Source organism: Echinops telfairi, unplaced genomic scaffold (assembly GCF_000313985.2).
Source record: "Echinops telfairi isolate 266 unplaced genomic scaffold, ASM31398v2 ScPeMD7_1;HRSCAF=3_0, whole genome shotgun sequence".
Taxonomy (NCBI): domain Eukaryota; kingdom Metazoa; phylum Chordata; class Mammalia; order Afrosoricida; family Tenrecidae; genus Echinops; species Echinops telfairi.
In genome coordinates this window covers 92,606,649-92,622,474 of record NW_022103896.1, presented here as the reverse complement: position 1 = coordinate 92,622,474, position 15,826 = coordinate 92,606,649, and the positions used below count along the sequence as shown (strand labels likewise).

Below are 15,826 nucleotides of genomic sequence, written 5' to 3'. Positions count from 1 at the left end.
GCTCCTGATTCTGGTGCTCTGATGCTATCGCTGTCTTCTGGATCCAGGAGGTTCACTGCACAGGTATCTTGGGTCCAGAGTACACGCTCTGCTCCTGGCTGTTGCTGGTAATGAGATCCCGCCTCCTGCTCTCACAGGGCTCATTTTCTATACAATAGTATGGCATTCCAGGAAACCCTGTTCACAATTACTCACACGTGAATCCTATCAGTATTTTCCCCCACCTTCTTACCAGTCCTGGAGGACAAGGTCATTTGGTGGGAGTTAGACACTTTGGCTGGAAAAACCACATTAATAATTCACTGCAGCCTGCAAGAGTCCAGCGATGGATACTCCAGACAATGGGCACAGCACACACAAAGTACAGAGACAAGTTAGCTGAAGAAATAGGTTCTGTGCTGAGGAAGAAAGGCAGCAGGGAGGAACTGCTACAGTTCCCATGAAATATGATGGGGGCTAAGGTCAAGGTGGTGGTTTCAAAGGCTGGCTGCCTGGTGTATTTGGAAGTTGGAGCCTGTAGATAAAGGAAGCATATAAATTAAGCACTGCCACAATGGTGTCAGGGGCAACCACTGAGTCCTTGGATGTCAAGTCACTTATGACCAGGCCAAAGTGTCCCATCACTTTCCCAGATGGCTTGCTGTGCTGTGGCTAAAGAGCACGGGAGGGTTCTATGCAAGGCCTTCGAGGCTGGGAGCTAGGTCACCTGGTGGCTTGTGCCCATCCTTGTTTTTAAAACAGGATTGTCATGACGATGCATCCTCTAGGATCCTGACTTTAAAGCAGCAGATCAGAGGAGTATTGGCTGTGAACCAGGCCAGGTCAGTGTGGCTCCCACTGGGCACAGATACAGCAACTCCCTTGATTGAGAAGCTATTGTGTATTTCAACAGAGCCAGGCCTCCCATTCATCTAGTTAGGCTCTGTGATAAGTAAGGTTTTGTGCCAGGAGTCCCAGTTGTTTGGCAGTTAAGTAGTTGCCTATGATCCGCTCTAATACAACATAATCACCTCCACAAGGAGATCTGCTCTGGGCAACCAATCAATTGAAAGGCGCTTTGCACACAGCCCTGGGCACCCCTACCCTCACCCCCACAAATGGCAGGCTCTGATCTGTGTTTGTCTCTTTCCCACGCGCACTGTCTCTCAGGTCCAGGCTGTGCATAGTGAGGCTCTTGTGAAGAAACGTGTACTTCGCTTACCTCCAGTGTCTCGAGCAGGCACACAGCTCCTAACTAGTGACCACCATGATTAAGCCCAAGACACTTTATGGTTTCCATGTAACATCTGTACCCATTTTCTGGATACTCACAAATCAAAGCTTGAAGGACTCTGTCCCCTTTACAGAACAGAAGAAGAGGTTACATGGATGGCATTCCTTATGCAGCATCCCTGTGTTGAGACCTTGGAAAGTGAGCTCCAGGTCCCATTCCAGGGTGAGCTCCAGACTTTCAAACTGGAACGTGTTAGTGGAGGGCTAAAAGGAGTCCTGGTAGGGTGGCTGTTAATGATCTTGGCTGCTAACTGAACCCACCAGCCACTCTCCAGAGAACAAAGCTACAATCCGCTTCTGTAAACCCTATGGGGCGTTTCTCCTCTGCCTATAAGGTCACAATATTCAGAATCAACACCAGGACAATGGGTTTGGATTTTAATGGGGGAATAACCGGTGCAAGCAGAGAAGGAAAGAGGTGAAAAGAAAATGCTTTCAACTACAGGCTGTGCAAAACCCAGACTCTCTTTTCCCTGTAATGGCTTCTATTTGAGGAGTGATTTGGGGCCTGACATTTGCTGTGGTGGGAACCAGATCTGGGAAGGACAGTAGGGTTAGAGAAAAATATGCTAAGCTGAGGAAGAGATTTGCTGAAGGCACCCATTTTACAGACTGAGAAACTTAGGTTCCAATAAGTTAAATGACCTCCTTAGTCAGATTCATGCCATCAGGATAGCGTCCCCTTTAGTGGAGAGGGGACTGGAGTCCAAGAGAGGAGTGATCCGCCAAGGTCCTATCTTTGAGCCAGTCGCTCTCCTGTCCTGGAAGGGCGGTGAGAAGCCTTCCGAGCAGCATTTCCTTCCTCTGGGGGACAAAGGGCTTAGATGCTGCACTAGGCACTGGCCCTGAGAGTTCATCCTCGAGACACACTGGTGGCATTGCCCTGTAAGCGTTGGACTGCTAACGGAAATATGGATGATTCAAATCCACTAGTCCCGCCCAGGAGAAAGAGGCGGCGGTTTCCTCTCATAAAAGATTTACATTCTTGGAAACCGACCCTAGGGCCACTAAGTGCGGTCATTGTCGGGATCAGCCATCTTCTGAAAGGCTTATTTCAAGCTGCCGCACGTGATCCATTCCCCCGGCGGGCCCATGACTCATCGGAACACCGCCCTACATGATAATGGGGTGTACAAGCTGTGGACGAGACCAATCAGGACACAGGAATAAGGGCCAATGGGAAAGCAGGACAGGGACCGCGGTGAGCCAATAAGGGTCCCTCCACTCAATCCCTATAAAATCCCGTGAAGGAGCTGGAGGGGGCCATGTCTTCCTCCGCTCTTGAGCGGGTCGCTTCGTGATTGAGGCAAAGTGCTTATTAAATTCTTGCTCCGTGTCGCCTGTCTTGCTTTTTTGTCATGCGCACGGCTCCCGGTGTGGCGCAGCGTCACACCGCTCCAGGGGCACTTGCCAGTCCCTCCGAGGGCGGGAGCCCTCCTCCAGGCCAGGGCCGGGCGGGGCCCGCCGGCGTGGGCGGGGCTAACGTCAGCGGCGGGCTCGCGTAGGGTCAGATTTCACAGCCGCCAGGGCGGGGTCCCGGCGGAATCCGGACTCCTCTCTGGGGCTGGCTGGGCGTGGAGCCCAGGCAGCGCGCTAACCCACGCCGGCGGGCGCGGGCGTTTTGCAAGGCGCCTCCGCCCGCAGGGCAGGATCGTCCCGGCCGCAGGTGACCCGGCCGACAGAAGCGCAGGCACAGTCGTTCCCCGAACGGCCGAGCTAGACAAAGCGGTTGCCGCCATGACAGGTCAGTGCGGACCGGGTCAGCGGCGTCAGCTCCTGGAGCTGCCGGAGTTGAACCACTACGTGCACCGCCCGGGAAGGGCCGCGGAGGCTCGGAGGACGCGGCGCCTCCCGCTGCAGTCTGGTCTACGCGGCCCGTTCGGGCGCAGTAGCGAAAGGGAGCCCGTAGCAGCCCGGCCAGACAGACCTGGCGGTGTGTGTGACCTTGGCCTCTGCCAAGTAGTACGACGATGACTATGTAGGATGTACTGTTACATCTAGGCCTACAAGATAAGGTGACAGCTGTGGCGAATCTGGCCCCTCGGGCGCAAAATGCGTAGTAACTGTCACTGTGCCTGGTCGTCATTGTTAAACTCAAACTCATAGCCCTGGAGTTACTTCAGACTCATCGAGATCTTATGAATAGGACAGAACCCCAGAGGGTTTCTAGGACTGCCACATCCCTCTTACTAGATTCAAACCACTGACCTTTTGTTTAGTAGCTAAGTGCTTTAACTTCAGAGCCACCAGGGCTCCTTTCATTTGGGTTCCTTCATCAGAGGGATTTCTGTCTGTTGCCCTGGTTTCCAGGAGAGGGAGGGAAGCGGATGTAGTGACTGAGGGCAGGGCAAGAATCCACCTTGGAGTTGGGAGTGTCCGGAAGGTCTCCCTGGAGCTGCCCTGGGCAGTGGAAGGCGGCAAAGGCATGTTGACCTAAGGTTGACTCCTTGACACTGACTCAGTGGCGCCTTACAGCAGCAGCAGTGTTTACAGGTGCAGTGTCACAACCTTCTCTTGCTGAGATGCTGGTGGGTTTGAACCCCCTCCTCTTTGGTTAGCCTCCAGTGCTTACTCTCTGTGTGACCAGGGTTCCTTCGAAAGTAGGAGGTGAAAATAAGAGCAGCAAACACTCACTGGGGTCCTACTGGGTTTCTGGTATGGTCACAGCAGTTAATGCCCACAGTCCCTAATGTTTGTTTACAGAGAGGAAGCCCGGAGGAGTGGTGTATTCCCATGCAGTGTGTTACCCCCTCTGGCTCTCTGGAGAACTCAGAGAAAGTGACTACAGTTCCCCAAAGCTTTCGTGCTCCACTTTGGACAGCCCCACCGCCCACCCTTTCAGACTTCTTTTCCAGGATTGGTCTCTCCAGTCCAGCCATTCTCCAGGGCTCACTGGATCTGGAGATTCATTTGTCCACCTCCCTAGTGGCCCCAGTGACAGGCTCTATAGGTCTGGGAGAAGCCGCATACTTTGGATATGTTATCAGGAGAGACCAGTCCTTGGAAAAGGAAATCATGCTTGGCAGAGGAGCAGGGAAAAAGAGGAAGACCCATAACAGAATGGATTGACAATGGGCACCAATGTAACCATTGGGAGGATGGCCATAGGACCAGGCATTGTTTCATTCTGTTGTACAGAATCACTGTGGGTCGGAACTCATTCAGTGACACCCAGCAACAGCAGCCTTGATGGGAGGAGACCCCAACTGCATCCTGCCCTTAGCACCACTCCTCTAAACTTTATTCATGGCTGCTGATTCTGAGCAATTCCCTGTGCTGGGTACTTCCCATCCACATAATAGGAGGATATGCCAAATAGTGTCTCTGTACAGTGAGGAAGCAAGGATTATATTGGGCATACCCCAAGGTCTTTAGCCGCGCAATGTCTGAGTCAGGACAGGGACCCTGACCCCAGCATCTATGTCTGCCTTGGACATGACCCCAGTCCACAGTTATTTGAGGCCTATTCACTCAAGATGTGTGGTCCTCAGGACCTCTGCTAATATCAGAGGTGACCCACTCCAGGGCTGGGTGTCATCCACTTTCCTCCAGACATGGCTCAGAGTTCAGGATCTTAGCTCACTTACAACACTGGAGGCACATCTGTTGTTGAGACAGAAGGACCTGTTGGAAGAGCCTTTGGAGGACAGATCTGGGCTTCAGTGGCACCAAGGCCAGGGAAACTCGGGAATTGGTCCACTGAGCTATGCAAGAGTTAGTCAGATGGAAAAAAACCAAGTTCTTCTCATCTGAGCCCGAGGGCAGGAAGTTGGGTAAGGGTGGGGAGCAGGGTGCAGGAGCACACTCATGAGGTCAGGCTGCTTCAAGCCAAGTGAAAGTAGGTGGGGCCAGTGCCCCAGAATGCTCAGGGATTGGGTGTAAGAAGAGGGATGGGAAAAAAAAAAAAGAAGAGGGATGGGCTTTGGAACCCTGATGGGGAGGTTTAACAAAGACACGAGGTTTGGGGCTAAAGCTATACTGTCTTCATTAATCCTGTGAAACGCATTTCAGGACTTCTTTATCAAGTCCTGGACCTTTGGAGATTTGTTTTTATTGTGCCCTTTTTGGTGCTTCTTCAGTAGCCTGTGTGTATAGCTTATGTGTGTACAACTCATGAACGTCAACACATAGTAAACACCAGTAGCCGCATCTATGCCAGGGACACAGGTGACTCAGGCCAGTGACTCACGAATATTAGCATCAGAAGGCCCGTCCCGCCAAGGCCTCGGGGCTAGGGGAAAGGTTGCTGAAGATTAACACCTACTTTCCATTGACCTCTGACACTGATTCATTCCCCCAAAATTTTAGTGAGTGTCTGCTGTGTGCCCAGTCTTTTGCGCACAGTGCAGTGCACACACTGCGGAGGCAGCATGGGGCAGGGCAGCTGCAGGTCCCCACCATCGTGGATTAGTCGGGAGACAGACATGGAATAGCCAGCTGCATAGCTTTGAAGACCTTGATTGGAGTCCCCTTGATTCTGCTGTGCATGAATCTATCTCAACCTGGGATCTCCACCTCCTGGCTGGCTGGAATCGGGGGCCAGTCCTTACTTTTCATGTTGTACCTCAGTTTCTTGTCTGTGAAATGGGAGTAGTGGTGGTACTATGTTACAGAGATGTTGGAAGGGTGTGGTGCCGTGGATGGGTTTCTCTTTTGGGTCTTGGGCTTATAGCACTGCCCAAACTGATTGATTGGGCTTCAACCTGCCCCATGCTTGGTTTAGTTTGCATATCTTGTAGGGATTGGGTGAATTTGCTATCCAGCTCGAGGTTTTAAAATCCACTCAGTAAGATTGACTGATTTGTGGTCTGCTGGAGGAATTGGTTGATTCATGGTGGTGCTAGGAAGACCAGGCCCTGGAATTGACAAGAAGATTGTTTAAATAAACAGACAATCCCAAAGAGAATTTTAGAGAAGAGATGTAAGTCAGAAACATAGAAGGAGTCTCCAAAAAGACTTGCAAGATAAGCCAAGAGCTATAAGACTGAAGATGGCATGGGACCTCGCCAAGTATAGCAGAGAAACTGTGCAGCCATGCAAGCAATAGCACACGTGAGGCTGGCATACAATGGTGGTGGGAGAGTTGGCCCATGGAGCAGAGCTGGGGCATCTCTGAGCAAGAGGAAGCCAGTGATGCTGGACACCTTGTAAAAGGGAAGGAGCCACAATCCCAGACCTTGCAAATGGGCACATGAGTCGAGCGAGCAGTAGTGGAAGAGACAAACTGGTCTGCCTTTGCAGAGTACTGTAGCCCGTAGGCCTAAAAGGGCTTAGCAGCAGAGGCGTGGAAGAGCCTGTGCAGAGTCTGCTCAGTGGTGAGACAAAGCCAGTGAGGCCCAACGTCAGAGAGAAGCCTCCGCAGGGTCCCTAGGCAGCATGGTGCTATCCAAAGGCACCCAGGCATGCATAGTCAAGAAGGGTGGCCTGCTTGTGCGCATGGCTGAGAGCAGCTGAGACGCTGTTTTGGTTGTAAGCTATCATGATTGACAGATTGCATCTTATCTCCTGAATTGTTCTTGTTACTTGCAGGTTGATCCTTATCTTAAGTTGTATTGTTATCTTCCTAATAAATCACATGGCTGTGAGTATGGTCTGTGAGTTCTGTATGGCCGTTGCAAGGAGTTACTGAACCCAGCAGAGAGGTAGATCATCCAACAACAGTTGCAGCAGTATTTTGCCAGAGGTTCGGGCCAGATTCAGCAGAGGACGTGGAACAAGAGATATAATTGTTGGTGTCAGATGGATCTTGGCTGCTCAAAGCAGAAAATGCCAGAAAGAAGTTTACTTGTGTTTTAGTGAATGTACAAAGGCACTCAACTGTGTGGACCATCGCAAACTTTGGATAGCTTTGAGAAGAGTGGGAGTCACAGAACATGACATCCTGTTCAGGAGGAACCTGTACATCGATCAGGAGGCTGTTGTACAAATTGAGAATACTGCATGGTTTAAAATCCGGAAAGGTGTGCATACGGTTGCATTCTCTCACCATATTTATTCAGTTTATATGCTGAGCATATACTCAGAGAGGCTGGATTATATGCAAAAGAAGGCAGCATCAGAATTGGAGGAAGGTTTATATATCACATCTGTGATATATATAGATGACATACGTCATCCTGCCTGGTGGAAGCGAGGGTGACTTAAGCACTTGTTGCCACCCTCTCTCCTCCCTATGCTGACAACTGCTATTTCCAAATGGCATTTCCGGGACTCCTCAGAAAAAGGGGTATCTGGCTTCTCGGAGTTTATTTCTTCTGATCAACCTTCCAGAATAGAATTGCGGGACTAAGGGTGAAGCACTTCCTGGCCTGCTGCCTGGCTCCACCTGCCCTGCAGCAGGCCTGTCTGGTTCCTTGCATCCGTTCACCCTCCAGCTTTGGTGAGGGGTTGGAAGATGGGGCTTATATCCAATGTGTAGGGTGCTCCACAGGCTGGGACCTAAAGCCATGGTAGTATACTCTTACACTCTCTTGGGGAGCAGGCGGTCCATGGTGTGCGGGCTTCACTATTGGCAACAGACCTGGCATTTTTGTGATTGCAGGGCGGTAGCACTCTATCTCATGCCATGCCGCCTACTCACACCTCATGTTTGCCGCCCCTGGGTTTCAGATCAGACCTACTGTGACCGCCTGGTCCAGGACACACCTTTCTTGACGGGCCATGGGCGCCTAAGTGAGCAGCAGGTGGACAAGATCATCCTGCAGCTGAACCGCTACTACCCACAGATTCTCACCAACAAAGAGGCTGAAAAGGTGCTGCGAAGTTGGGGGTGGGCTGGCCTGGGCTGCGTTTGACTTCCTTTCTTGCCTTCTCGGGCCTCAAGAGAAGCAGGGCTCCTGGTTGCCCTTAGGCCTGAAGAGCCAGCCTCATCCACAATCCTTTATCTGTCAGTGGGACTGCTGGCCCTTCCCAAGTCGCCTTGAGTGTTGCAGGCGAGGATACATGACAACATGGGATAGGCACTGAGGCTCCGGACCTCAATTTCCCCATCTGCCAGTAGGAGGGATGATACCTGTTCATAGATCATTAGAATAGTAAGCAGGACTGCTAAATAGCCCTCAGCAGTGTCTCCAAGTTCACAGTCGATAGACACAGGCCACATGTCTGCTCCCTGTGGGGTTGTGCCCAGGGCTGGGGTGGAAGGGGACCCTATGGGAGGGTGTCCTCAAATCCAGCATTGGAAAGCACTGGGAGTGAGATCTCTGCACGCTCATGGCCACCCAGTGGCCTGGGACTGCCCCACATGGAGAGGTGGGTAAAGGGAGACCTTGGAGCCAGGCTGGTGCCAGGAAGGGCCAAAGGGACCCAAACATGCCACCCCTGCCCCCTCACCCCTGCTATCCCTTGTGCAGTTATACCCTTGGCATCTTCCACAAGTTCAAAATGGGAGGTCCAAATGGTTGCTTTTGTCCTTGTTAATACCTTGTTTTACTCGCTCAGGCTGTAAGGTTCCAGCCCTTTGCTATGGGGCTCCAGCAGAGGCTCCAAGGTGGAAGTTGCTGGTGGTCCCACGTGGGCCCTCTTTGCTCATCCGTGAAAAGGGCTGGTGACGACTCTGTGCTTGTAGGGCGGTTGTGATGCTTAGGCAGCCTGAGACTCTGATGTACACTTGCTGAGAGCCACTGTCCCATCTCCTACCATATGCCCCCTGACGTGAATGCTAGTTGGCTTATCACCAGTGCATGGGGCAAGAGGCCCTTAGGCCCTGGGAGCTGGGTTGTTTGCTGCCCTTGGGTCCCTATCTAGGGTGTGTCGAAGTGGGGATGGGCTCCAGACCACAGAACCACACTGCCACCTTCTCTGTATGCAGGGAAGGTGCCCGTGGGCACCCACTGTTGTGGCAGTTATACCATCCTGGGCCAAGGAGAGTGATCCTTCAAATGCAGAGCCGCGTAGGGCCCATTTTCTCTCTAGGGCAGTGGTTCTCAACCTTCCTAGTGCCGCAACCTTTAATACAGTTCCTCATGTTGTGGTGACCGCCCCCAACCACAAAATTATTTTTGTTCCTACTTCATAACTAATTTTGCTACTGTTATGAATCAGGCAATCCCTGTGAAAGGGTCGTTCGATCCCCAAAGGGGTCGCGACCCACAGGTTGAGAACCACTGCTCTAGGGGCGCATGGCCATGATAGGCCTTAGGTTTCAGAGACCCTGGTGGGGAAGGTGGTGAGCACTGCCCCCCCCTCTCCCCTCCCTGCCAGCTCAAATGTCATACCAAGCAGGCCAGCTGATGGGCTGAAGGGAGCCACTTTCTGGTCCATGGAAAGGGCTGGAGGCCAGCTTGGCCTTGGGGTCCAGGTCTACTTCTTAGCTGGGTGGCCGGAGTGACTCCCTTCATCTCTCAAGCCTCCAGTTTCTCATTGGAAGCGGGGTAAGGACACCACATGCCGGCCTCTCTGAGGCCTGGGACTTAGCATTCTGGTTGGAAGATACTTCCTGAACTTATGAAAGTAGTACAATAATTTTTTAAATAGGTGCATATTCATATCTGAGTATTATAATAGAAATTATAATATATGTTCATTGTAAAAATATTTGAAAAGTGAACCTCCCCCTAGGTACTCCCTTCCCAGTACACGTCCCTTTGCTCACAGGTAACTCGTGGCAAGCAGGGGCTCCTGGCACACACGGCCCTGGTCCTTCCTGCATGTTGTGACTCATACCAGCTAGCAGGCAGCAGTGCAGAACTGGGTGATGCCACCAGGTGGCAGAGTTGTCAGGGTCAGGGCCAAGCACCGGTTCCACAAAAACACCCAAAGGCTCCTTTTCGCTTCAATTTTGATTTATTCTTGAGCACTTAAATCAGACTCCTGTGTAACGGAAACCACCTGGGTTAGAGGGATGCTGCTTGCCAAGTACAGCAGAGCACTTGAGATGGTGCCCCTGCCCAGTGATCTCCTGATGGCCTCCCCAAGCTTCAGTTTCCTGATCATGGAGTGGGCAGTGGTTTCTACCCCCAGGGTATTTGGGCAGAGGGTGGGTAGCCATGATCCTAAAGCCATGCCACTGAGCTCAGGCACTGTGGGCGCTGAGTAAATGGCTGGGATTGTTGGGGTGTCCTGGAGGTGATGCGTCTCCATCCAGGAGGAGGCTGAGGCTGGGGACAGACATTGAGAGTGTGGGTGACCATCCCCAGTTCCCCTCAGCCCTGCCCGCTACTGGCCCCCATTGGCTTGACCCTCTCCCTCCAGTTCCGGAACCCCAAGGCAGCTCTACGTATACGGCTGTGCAACCTCCTGAGCCACCTGCAACGGAGCAGTGAGCGGGACTGCCAGGAATTCTACCGTGCCCTGTACATCCATGCCCAGCCCCTGCACAGCTGCCTGCCTAGCCGGTACACCCTACGTAAGTCCCTGCACTCAGGACGCCTGCTCAGCATGGTGTCCCCAACATCCCTGGGCTACCTCTTCCAGCCCTGGCAGCAGAAAGGAAGAGGGGTCCTGTGTGTGCACGGCACGTCAGACTCCGAGCCTCCCCGCTCCGACTCTTCCTCAGAGACCACTGCTGTTGACAGTGTCTCACATGTCCTCCTCGAAAGAGTGTTGCCTCAATGCACGTCTTTAGCTGTCTCTCTCGTACTACTTTTTACACAAAGGGTAGCATCGTTTATGCAGAGTTTGGGCCTTTCCTCTAATCGACTAGAACTGCTCCCCATCTCCCCATCCGGATCAGGTCCTGAGAGCAATCTCGCTCTTTTCCACAGCTGCCTAGCACTCTGTGGGGATGTCCAACTCTCTCTTTAACTTGTCCCTGGGGAAGGCGGGCACTGGGCTTCTTCCACTGACATGCCCCCCACGTGTGAACATGTCTGTAGGCAGTGGGGTCACTGAGCTTGGTGTCACCCAGTGCAGGAACTTACGACGTCATCCTCCTGTGGACAGGGCTTGCTGGTGAATCCTCATACCTCCCTTCTCTCCGCATTCAGGGCTGAGCACACCCTCGGGGCCTAGCTCTGTGCAGCTCCCTCCCTTTCCCCTCGGCCAAGGTGGAAAGCCTCTCCTCTCTGTCCAGTGGCAGGCATCAGCACTAAAGAAGGGATGGGGAGGGGAGGTTGGCTATGAGGAGTTACTGCACTGGGTGACAGCTGACACCAGCCCGATGACATCATTGCTTGGTGGCCCGTCCGCAGCGCCAGCCTGACCCCCACTGCTGCCAAGGACTCCTTTTAGTGTTAGAGCCTCTGATAGTTCCCGGGAGGCATGGTCTCCACACACACATTCTTCCTGTATCCCCCGGTAGATGCCACCGTCTGTAGAACAAATCCTCAGATGGGAAAGGCCAGTCAACGGGTGTGTGTGCTGTTGGTGTCCGGCTGCTGCTTGCTGGAGGGGCCACCACCATGCTGGTGCCTAGCTACCAAAGCTGTTCCCCAGGCACGTCCCAAGGCCCCTGCTCTGCGCTCCTGGTTGGGGGGCTCTGGGGTCCTGCAGCTCTCATAGGGCACACAGACTAAGGGTAGCTCGACCGGGTAACACACCAAGAATCCTGTCTTCCTGTGCAAACCCAGGCAAGAAGTGCGCCCTCCTAAGGTGGGGCTATGTTGTGGTGCAGTGTGTCGCTTCAAGGCAACGGAGTTTGCCCTGAGTTTCAGACCGTGGGGACAAGCTCCTTCACCATCAAGGCGCGAAACACCTCTGCTTAAAGGAAGCACCTTTCCTGGTTCCCGTGCCCTGGAGTTGGTCCAGCTTGTTGCTCACCATCCTGCCACTTACTAACTCCCCTCCCTTTCCTAAATAGACGCGTGGGAAGGAAGCACCTTTGCCCAAAGGCTGTCCCCCACACCTCCAAGTATAGGCTATGAAGGGAGCTGTGATGCTAACACCAGGCGGACGTCTGGCATGTGCTGGTTGTGCTGCATTGTGGTCAGTGTATAATGGTCCCTCTTAGGGCCTTCCCAGTCACAGGTTTTGGCAGAGGAGAAAGTGCACCTAGACCAAGCACCTGGTCTTCCACCAAGAGACAACCGGAGCATGGGTCCAGGACAGGGGCCACCCAGCCGCCTGCGTGCCTGATGCGCACCCACCGTGGAGGCATAGCTTGGTGCTGTGTGTTCTTGTTTCCCTGGACCCAGCAGTGTTCCAACTTCACATGCCTGTCCCAGGCCTTTGGATGTTCCCTTTGGGCAACGGCTGAGGGTGTGGGGCCCACCATCCCCCCTGGCTCACCCCACAACTAACCTGCTCTGTGATTTTGTTCCTAGAAAACTCAGATGGCACAGATCTAGACACAGGCACGGAGAGATGGGAGCTGAGTGACAGGGGTAACACCTCCCTCCCACCATCTCTCTGCCTCCTTCTCTCTCCCACTCTCTCTCTCCCTCTCTCTCGCAGTACCTGACCCCAGCACCAGTTCCTTTCCAGCCCTGATCCTAGCTTTCTGTTGATGAACAGACTCCTTCTAAAGTGCTTGCTGACAAGCCTCCAGGCATTTTCTCAGGCTTGGCCTCCCTGCCCTGGCTGTCCTCCCCTGCTGCCTGGTCTGGGCTCTGTTTACCCCCAGACATCCTGCTTCCTAGCCCAGAGAACACCTGCCAGTGCAGCCCATACGCAGCCTCAGGACCTCCACTCATGCATGCCTGTTGTTCTGCAGGACCCCTGGGCTTCCTGGTCTGCCTTAGTGTGGCTGCAGGACTGGCCCTGTTCATGTACTGCTGCCCTCCAGGTGAGTCCTGCCAGAGAATCCCTCTAATAGATCCCTCTAATAGGTCCTCTTGACAGATCAGCATGCCCCAGTACTTTGCCTGTTGCCCAGCCAAGGAGACTGGTGAGGGGGCCCTGGACCCCAGGCCTTCCCACACTGGCTCTGTGTATGGGCCCTAAGCCCAGCACACACCTGAGAATATTGTGCCCTTGAGGACGCAGGCCTGGCAACTCTGAAACCCTCACCAGACAGGCCTGCTGCCAGTATAGCCGCCCACATCCCAGGGGGAGACCCATTTCCTTATGGTCAGATTGGGCTGGATTTGCACCACTCCTTAGTTTACAGAGAAGAGTTTGCACCCACTGACCCTAGAAGGAACATGTGCATACGTCCTGGGAGCTAGCAGGTGTGGTCCTTCGCAGTCCCTTGCAGGTGGCTAATTGCAGAAATTCTCAGATAGGTTTGAGAGTCATGCTTGTTTCTTGTTTCACCAAAAACTGTAGGCAGTACCACTGGGGACCTGCAGGAAGCTCCCAGGGGCTGAAGCCCTTCTTGGGCACAGGCAAGGGGCAGGGTGTCTTCAGTGAAAGGTAATGATCTGCAGGCCTCACACCATTCTCTTATTGCCTCCTCTGCGCCTACCATGCTTCCAGACCTCAAAGTCCTGCCCAAGTCCCGGCGTGTCCTTGGCTTCTCTCCTGTCATCATCGAGAGGCACGTCAGCCGCTATCTGCTGACCTTCCTGGCAGGTGACTTGTGAAGTCCCTGACGCAGCCTCGAACACCGGACCCCTCCCACTGCTCAACCCAGAGGTGCCCACCAACCAACTACCTGGCCTGCTGGAGCTGCCCAGCCTGCTGAGACCGTCCTCTGCCAGTCTGCAGCCTACCTGTCCACCCACCGAGCGGATGAGAGTGTTTCTTTTCTAAAGGCTCTAACGATCGTTTCTGTGACTCACTTCGACCTTGTCTTATGAAGGAACTGTATGCTATTAAATGTCTGAGACTCCTCTGTGAAGTGGCCTTGTTCTTCCCCTCCAGAGATCGTCCCAGTGACTCTGACTCTGGCTACCCTTTGGCCTTACTCTCCTACCCTCTAAGGGGGAGCCTGGGCTCGTCCCCACTACTCCCCTCCCAGGACATCAAGTCCATAGTCCGCTCTAGCCACTGCCCCTCCTCACACCGCTCCATGCTTGGGTACCAGCTCTTCCTCAGCCAGTGTGCCCCACGATCCTGCGGTGGGCTCTCATTCACCACACACCTCTGCCCACCCTGCCATCACTGAGCCCCATGACCAGCAAGCACCCTCTGGCCTGTGGGTATTCTAGGTTTGAACACAAGCCTACCTCCATACCAGCCACCCATTGCTCTCTGTGAACCCAAGAGGACATTGCCGTGATGGGTGTGTGGGATACGAGCCATGAGGTCTCAGCCTCCAAGGAGGCCTCGTGCATGCCAGGCCAGCGCTTTGGGCCCACAGTGGGAACTGAGGAGAAGGAAGTCACTGTCTAAGGGCCCGCAGCCAGCCAGGGGCAGAGGATGGGCTCTAAGCTGGTCTAGAATCCAGCCACCTCTATCTACTGCCCCTCTTCTCCCCAACCCTTGCCCTTCTTGGCATGTCCCTGGGAAAACCCGTCTCCACCAGTTCCCTTTCCAGATCCCCCTTCCCTGGTGACATCATCGTTGTCATTTCTTCCACAGTAGAACACTGAGTCCTTGGCTCCTCCCCTTCCTACTTCCTCCCCTGGAAAGGAAGCCCACACAGAACAAGGATCCTTGGTGGCTCATAGTCCGCCCACCCTCCGGCAATAGCCAATCATAAGGCTCTGTTGCCAGGATGCTGATGCTATCTGGAGCTTGGCACTCGGATGTATATTAACTCTTAAGTCCCAGCGCCTTGGGGCTGAACATGAACATAAAACCCTTGCCTATGTTTCTGGGAGCATCATGGGTACCCACAGTACAGCCTCACCCCAAGAGTTCACACTCCCTGAAAAGAGCAGACCAGCTCGCTGGCAGAGATTATAAAATATAACCAGTGTACATGGATTCTGACCAAAGGGGAAACTTGGGGGATAAAACAGCACAAGGGACCTACGAGAAGGTGCAGAGCTGACAAGTGTGATGTGATGTATGCTCCTTCCGCACAGGTTCTTCATACTCTGCCTTGCTGCCTAGAGTTTGACCATTTTGCCTATTTGTCTCCCTCAGGGCCTGGTTCCTGTCAGCCCTCTAGTGCTAACAGGAAGGAACCCGGCCCTGAGCAAGACAAACAGGCAAAGTGGTGCCTTCTCCCTTGAAGTGGAATGACCATTTGGAATGACCTGCCAGCCTGGAGCCCCACGATTCCACTATGGACATATTCTTGTGGACGTGAGGCTGAACCTTCAAAGTGAAGAGTGGGTTGCACCTGAGCCCCGCCCCTCCCTGTGGAGAGGCTGGGCACTAGGCAATAGAGCTGTGACCATAGCAGCCCCTCGTGTAACCTCCACGTGCGGGGCAACAGCCCTCCAGCCTCAACTGTCAGCCATGAGACGGGCCTGATGCTGGCTCGCTACCACCCTGGATAGACTCACTTTACAGACAAGGACGCGAAGGCTGGGAGCCCCAGACCACATGGCAGCTATGAGCAGGGACTCCCAACTGATTCCCCCAGCTACCACCAATCCTTACTCCCCACTCTCACCCCACTGGCATCCTGACCTAGGCTTCTGATGCTCCCCCCACCTCGTTGACCCTCCTTACTGACCCCTTCCCCATGAGCTCTACCCACGTGGGCCTTTTGGCAGAGGTGGCAGTGGGCGTGGTAAACAAAAATACTTGTCAGTCTGTAGAATCACCCTGAGTGTGCGCTTTCCAAGGCTGAGGTTTCCTGAGGGACTTGAACATAAGGGCCAGCAAGCCCTGCCCCTGG

The 15,826-nt window shown here is 53.6% G+C and overlaps 1 protein-coding gene across 2 annotated transcripts; it reads left to right on the top strand.

Moving 5' to 3' along the window:
* The first annotated feature begins 2,845 nt into the window (after window positions 1-2,845).
* Window positions 2,846-13,930, top strand: CARD19 (caspase recruitment domain family member 19). 2 transcript variants are annotated; one of them, XM_004713920.2, is made up of 6 exons: window positions 2,846-3,016; window positions 7,882-8,024; window positions 10,465-10,618; window positions 12,474-12,533; window positions 12,863-12,934; window positions 13,567-13,930. In XM_004713920.2, the coding sequence occupies exons 1-6, from the start codon at window positions 3,010-3,012 to the stop codon at window positions 13,671-13,673; spliced, it is 543 nt and encodes a 180-aa protein (XP_004713977.2). In that variant the 5' UTR covers window positions 2,846-3,009; the 3' UTR covers window positions 13,674-13,930. The 2 variants fall into 2 exon arrangements, with proteins under 2 accessions (XP_004713977.2, XP_045153656.1); XM_045297721.1 differs by lacking the exon at window positions 12,474-12,533 and having other exon boundaries at window positions 2,847-3,016.
* Window positions 13,931-15,826: the final 1,896 nt, after the last annotated feature.

What these genes read in the sequence shown, in the direction of transcription:
- CARD19 (XM_004713920.2), top strand. An exon ending in CCAACAAAGAGGCTGAAAAG is followed by an intron (nt 8,025 to 10,464) that starts GTGCTGCGAAGT and finishes CTCTCCCTCCAG; the next exon opens with TTCCGGAACCCCAAGGCAGC. An exon ending in GCCTAGCCGGTACACCCTAC is followed by an intron (nt 10,619 to 12,473) that starts GTAAGTCCCTGC and finishes TTTTGTTCCTAG; the next exon opens with AAAACTCAGATGGCACAGAT.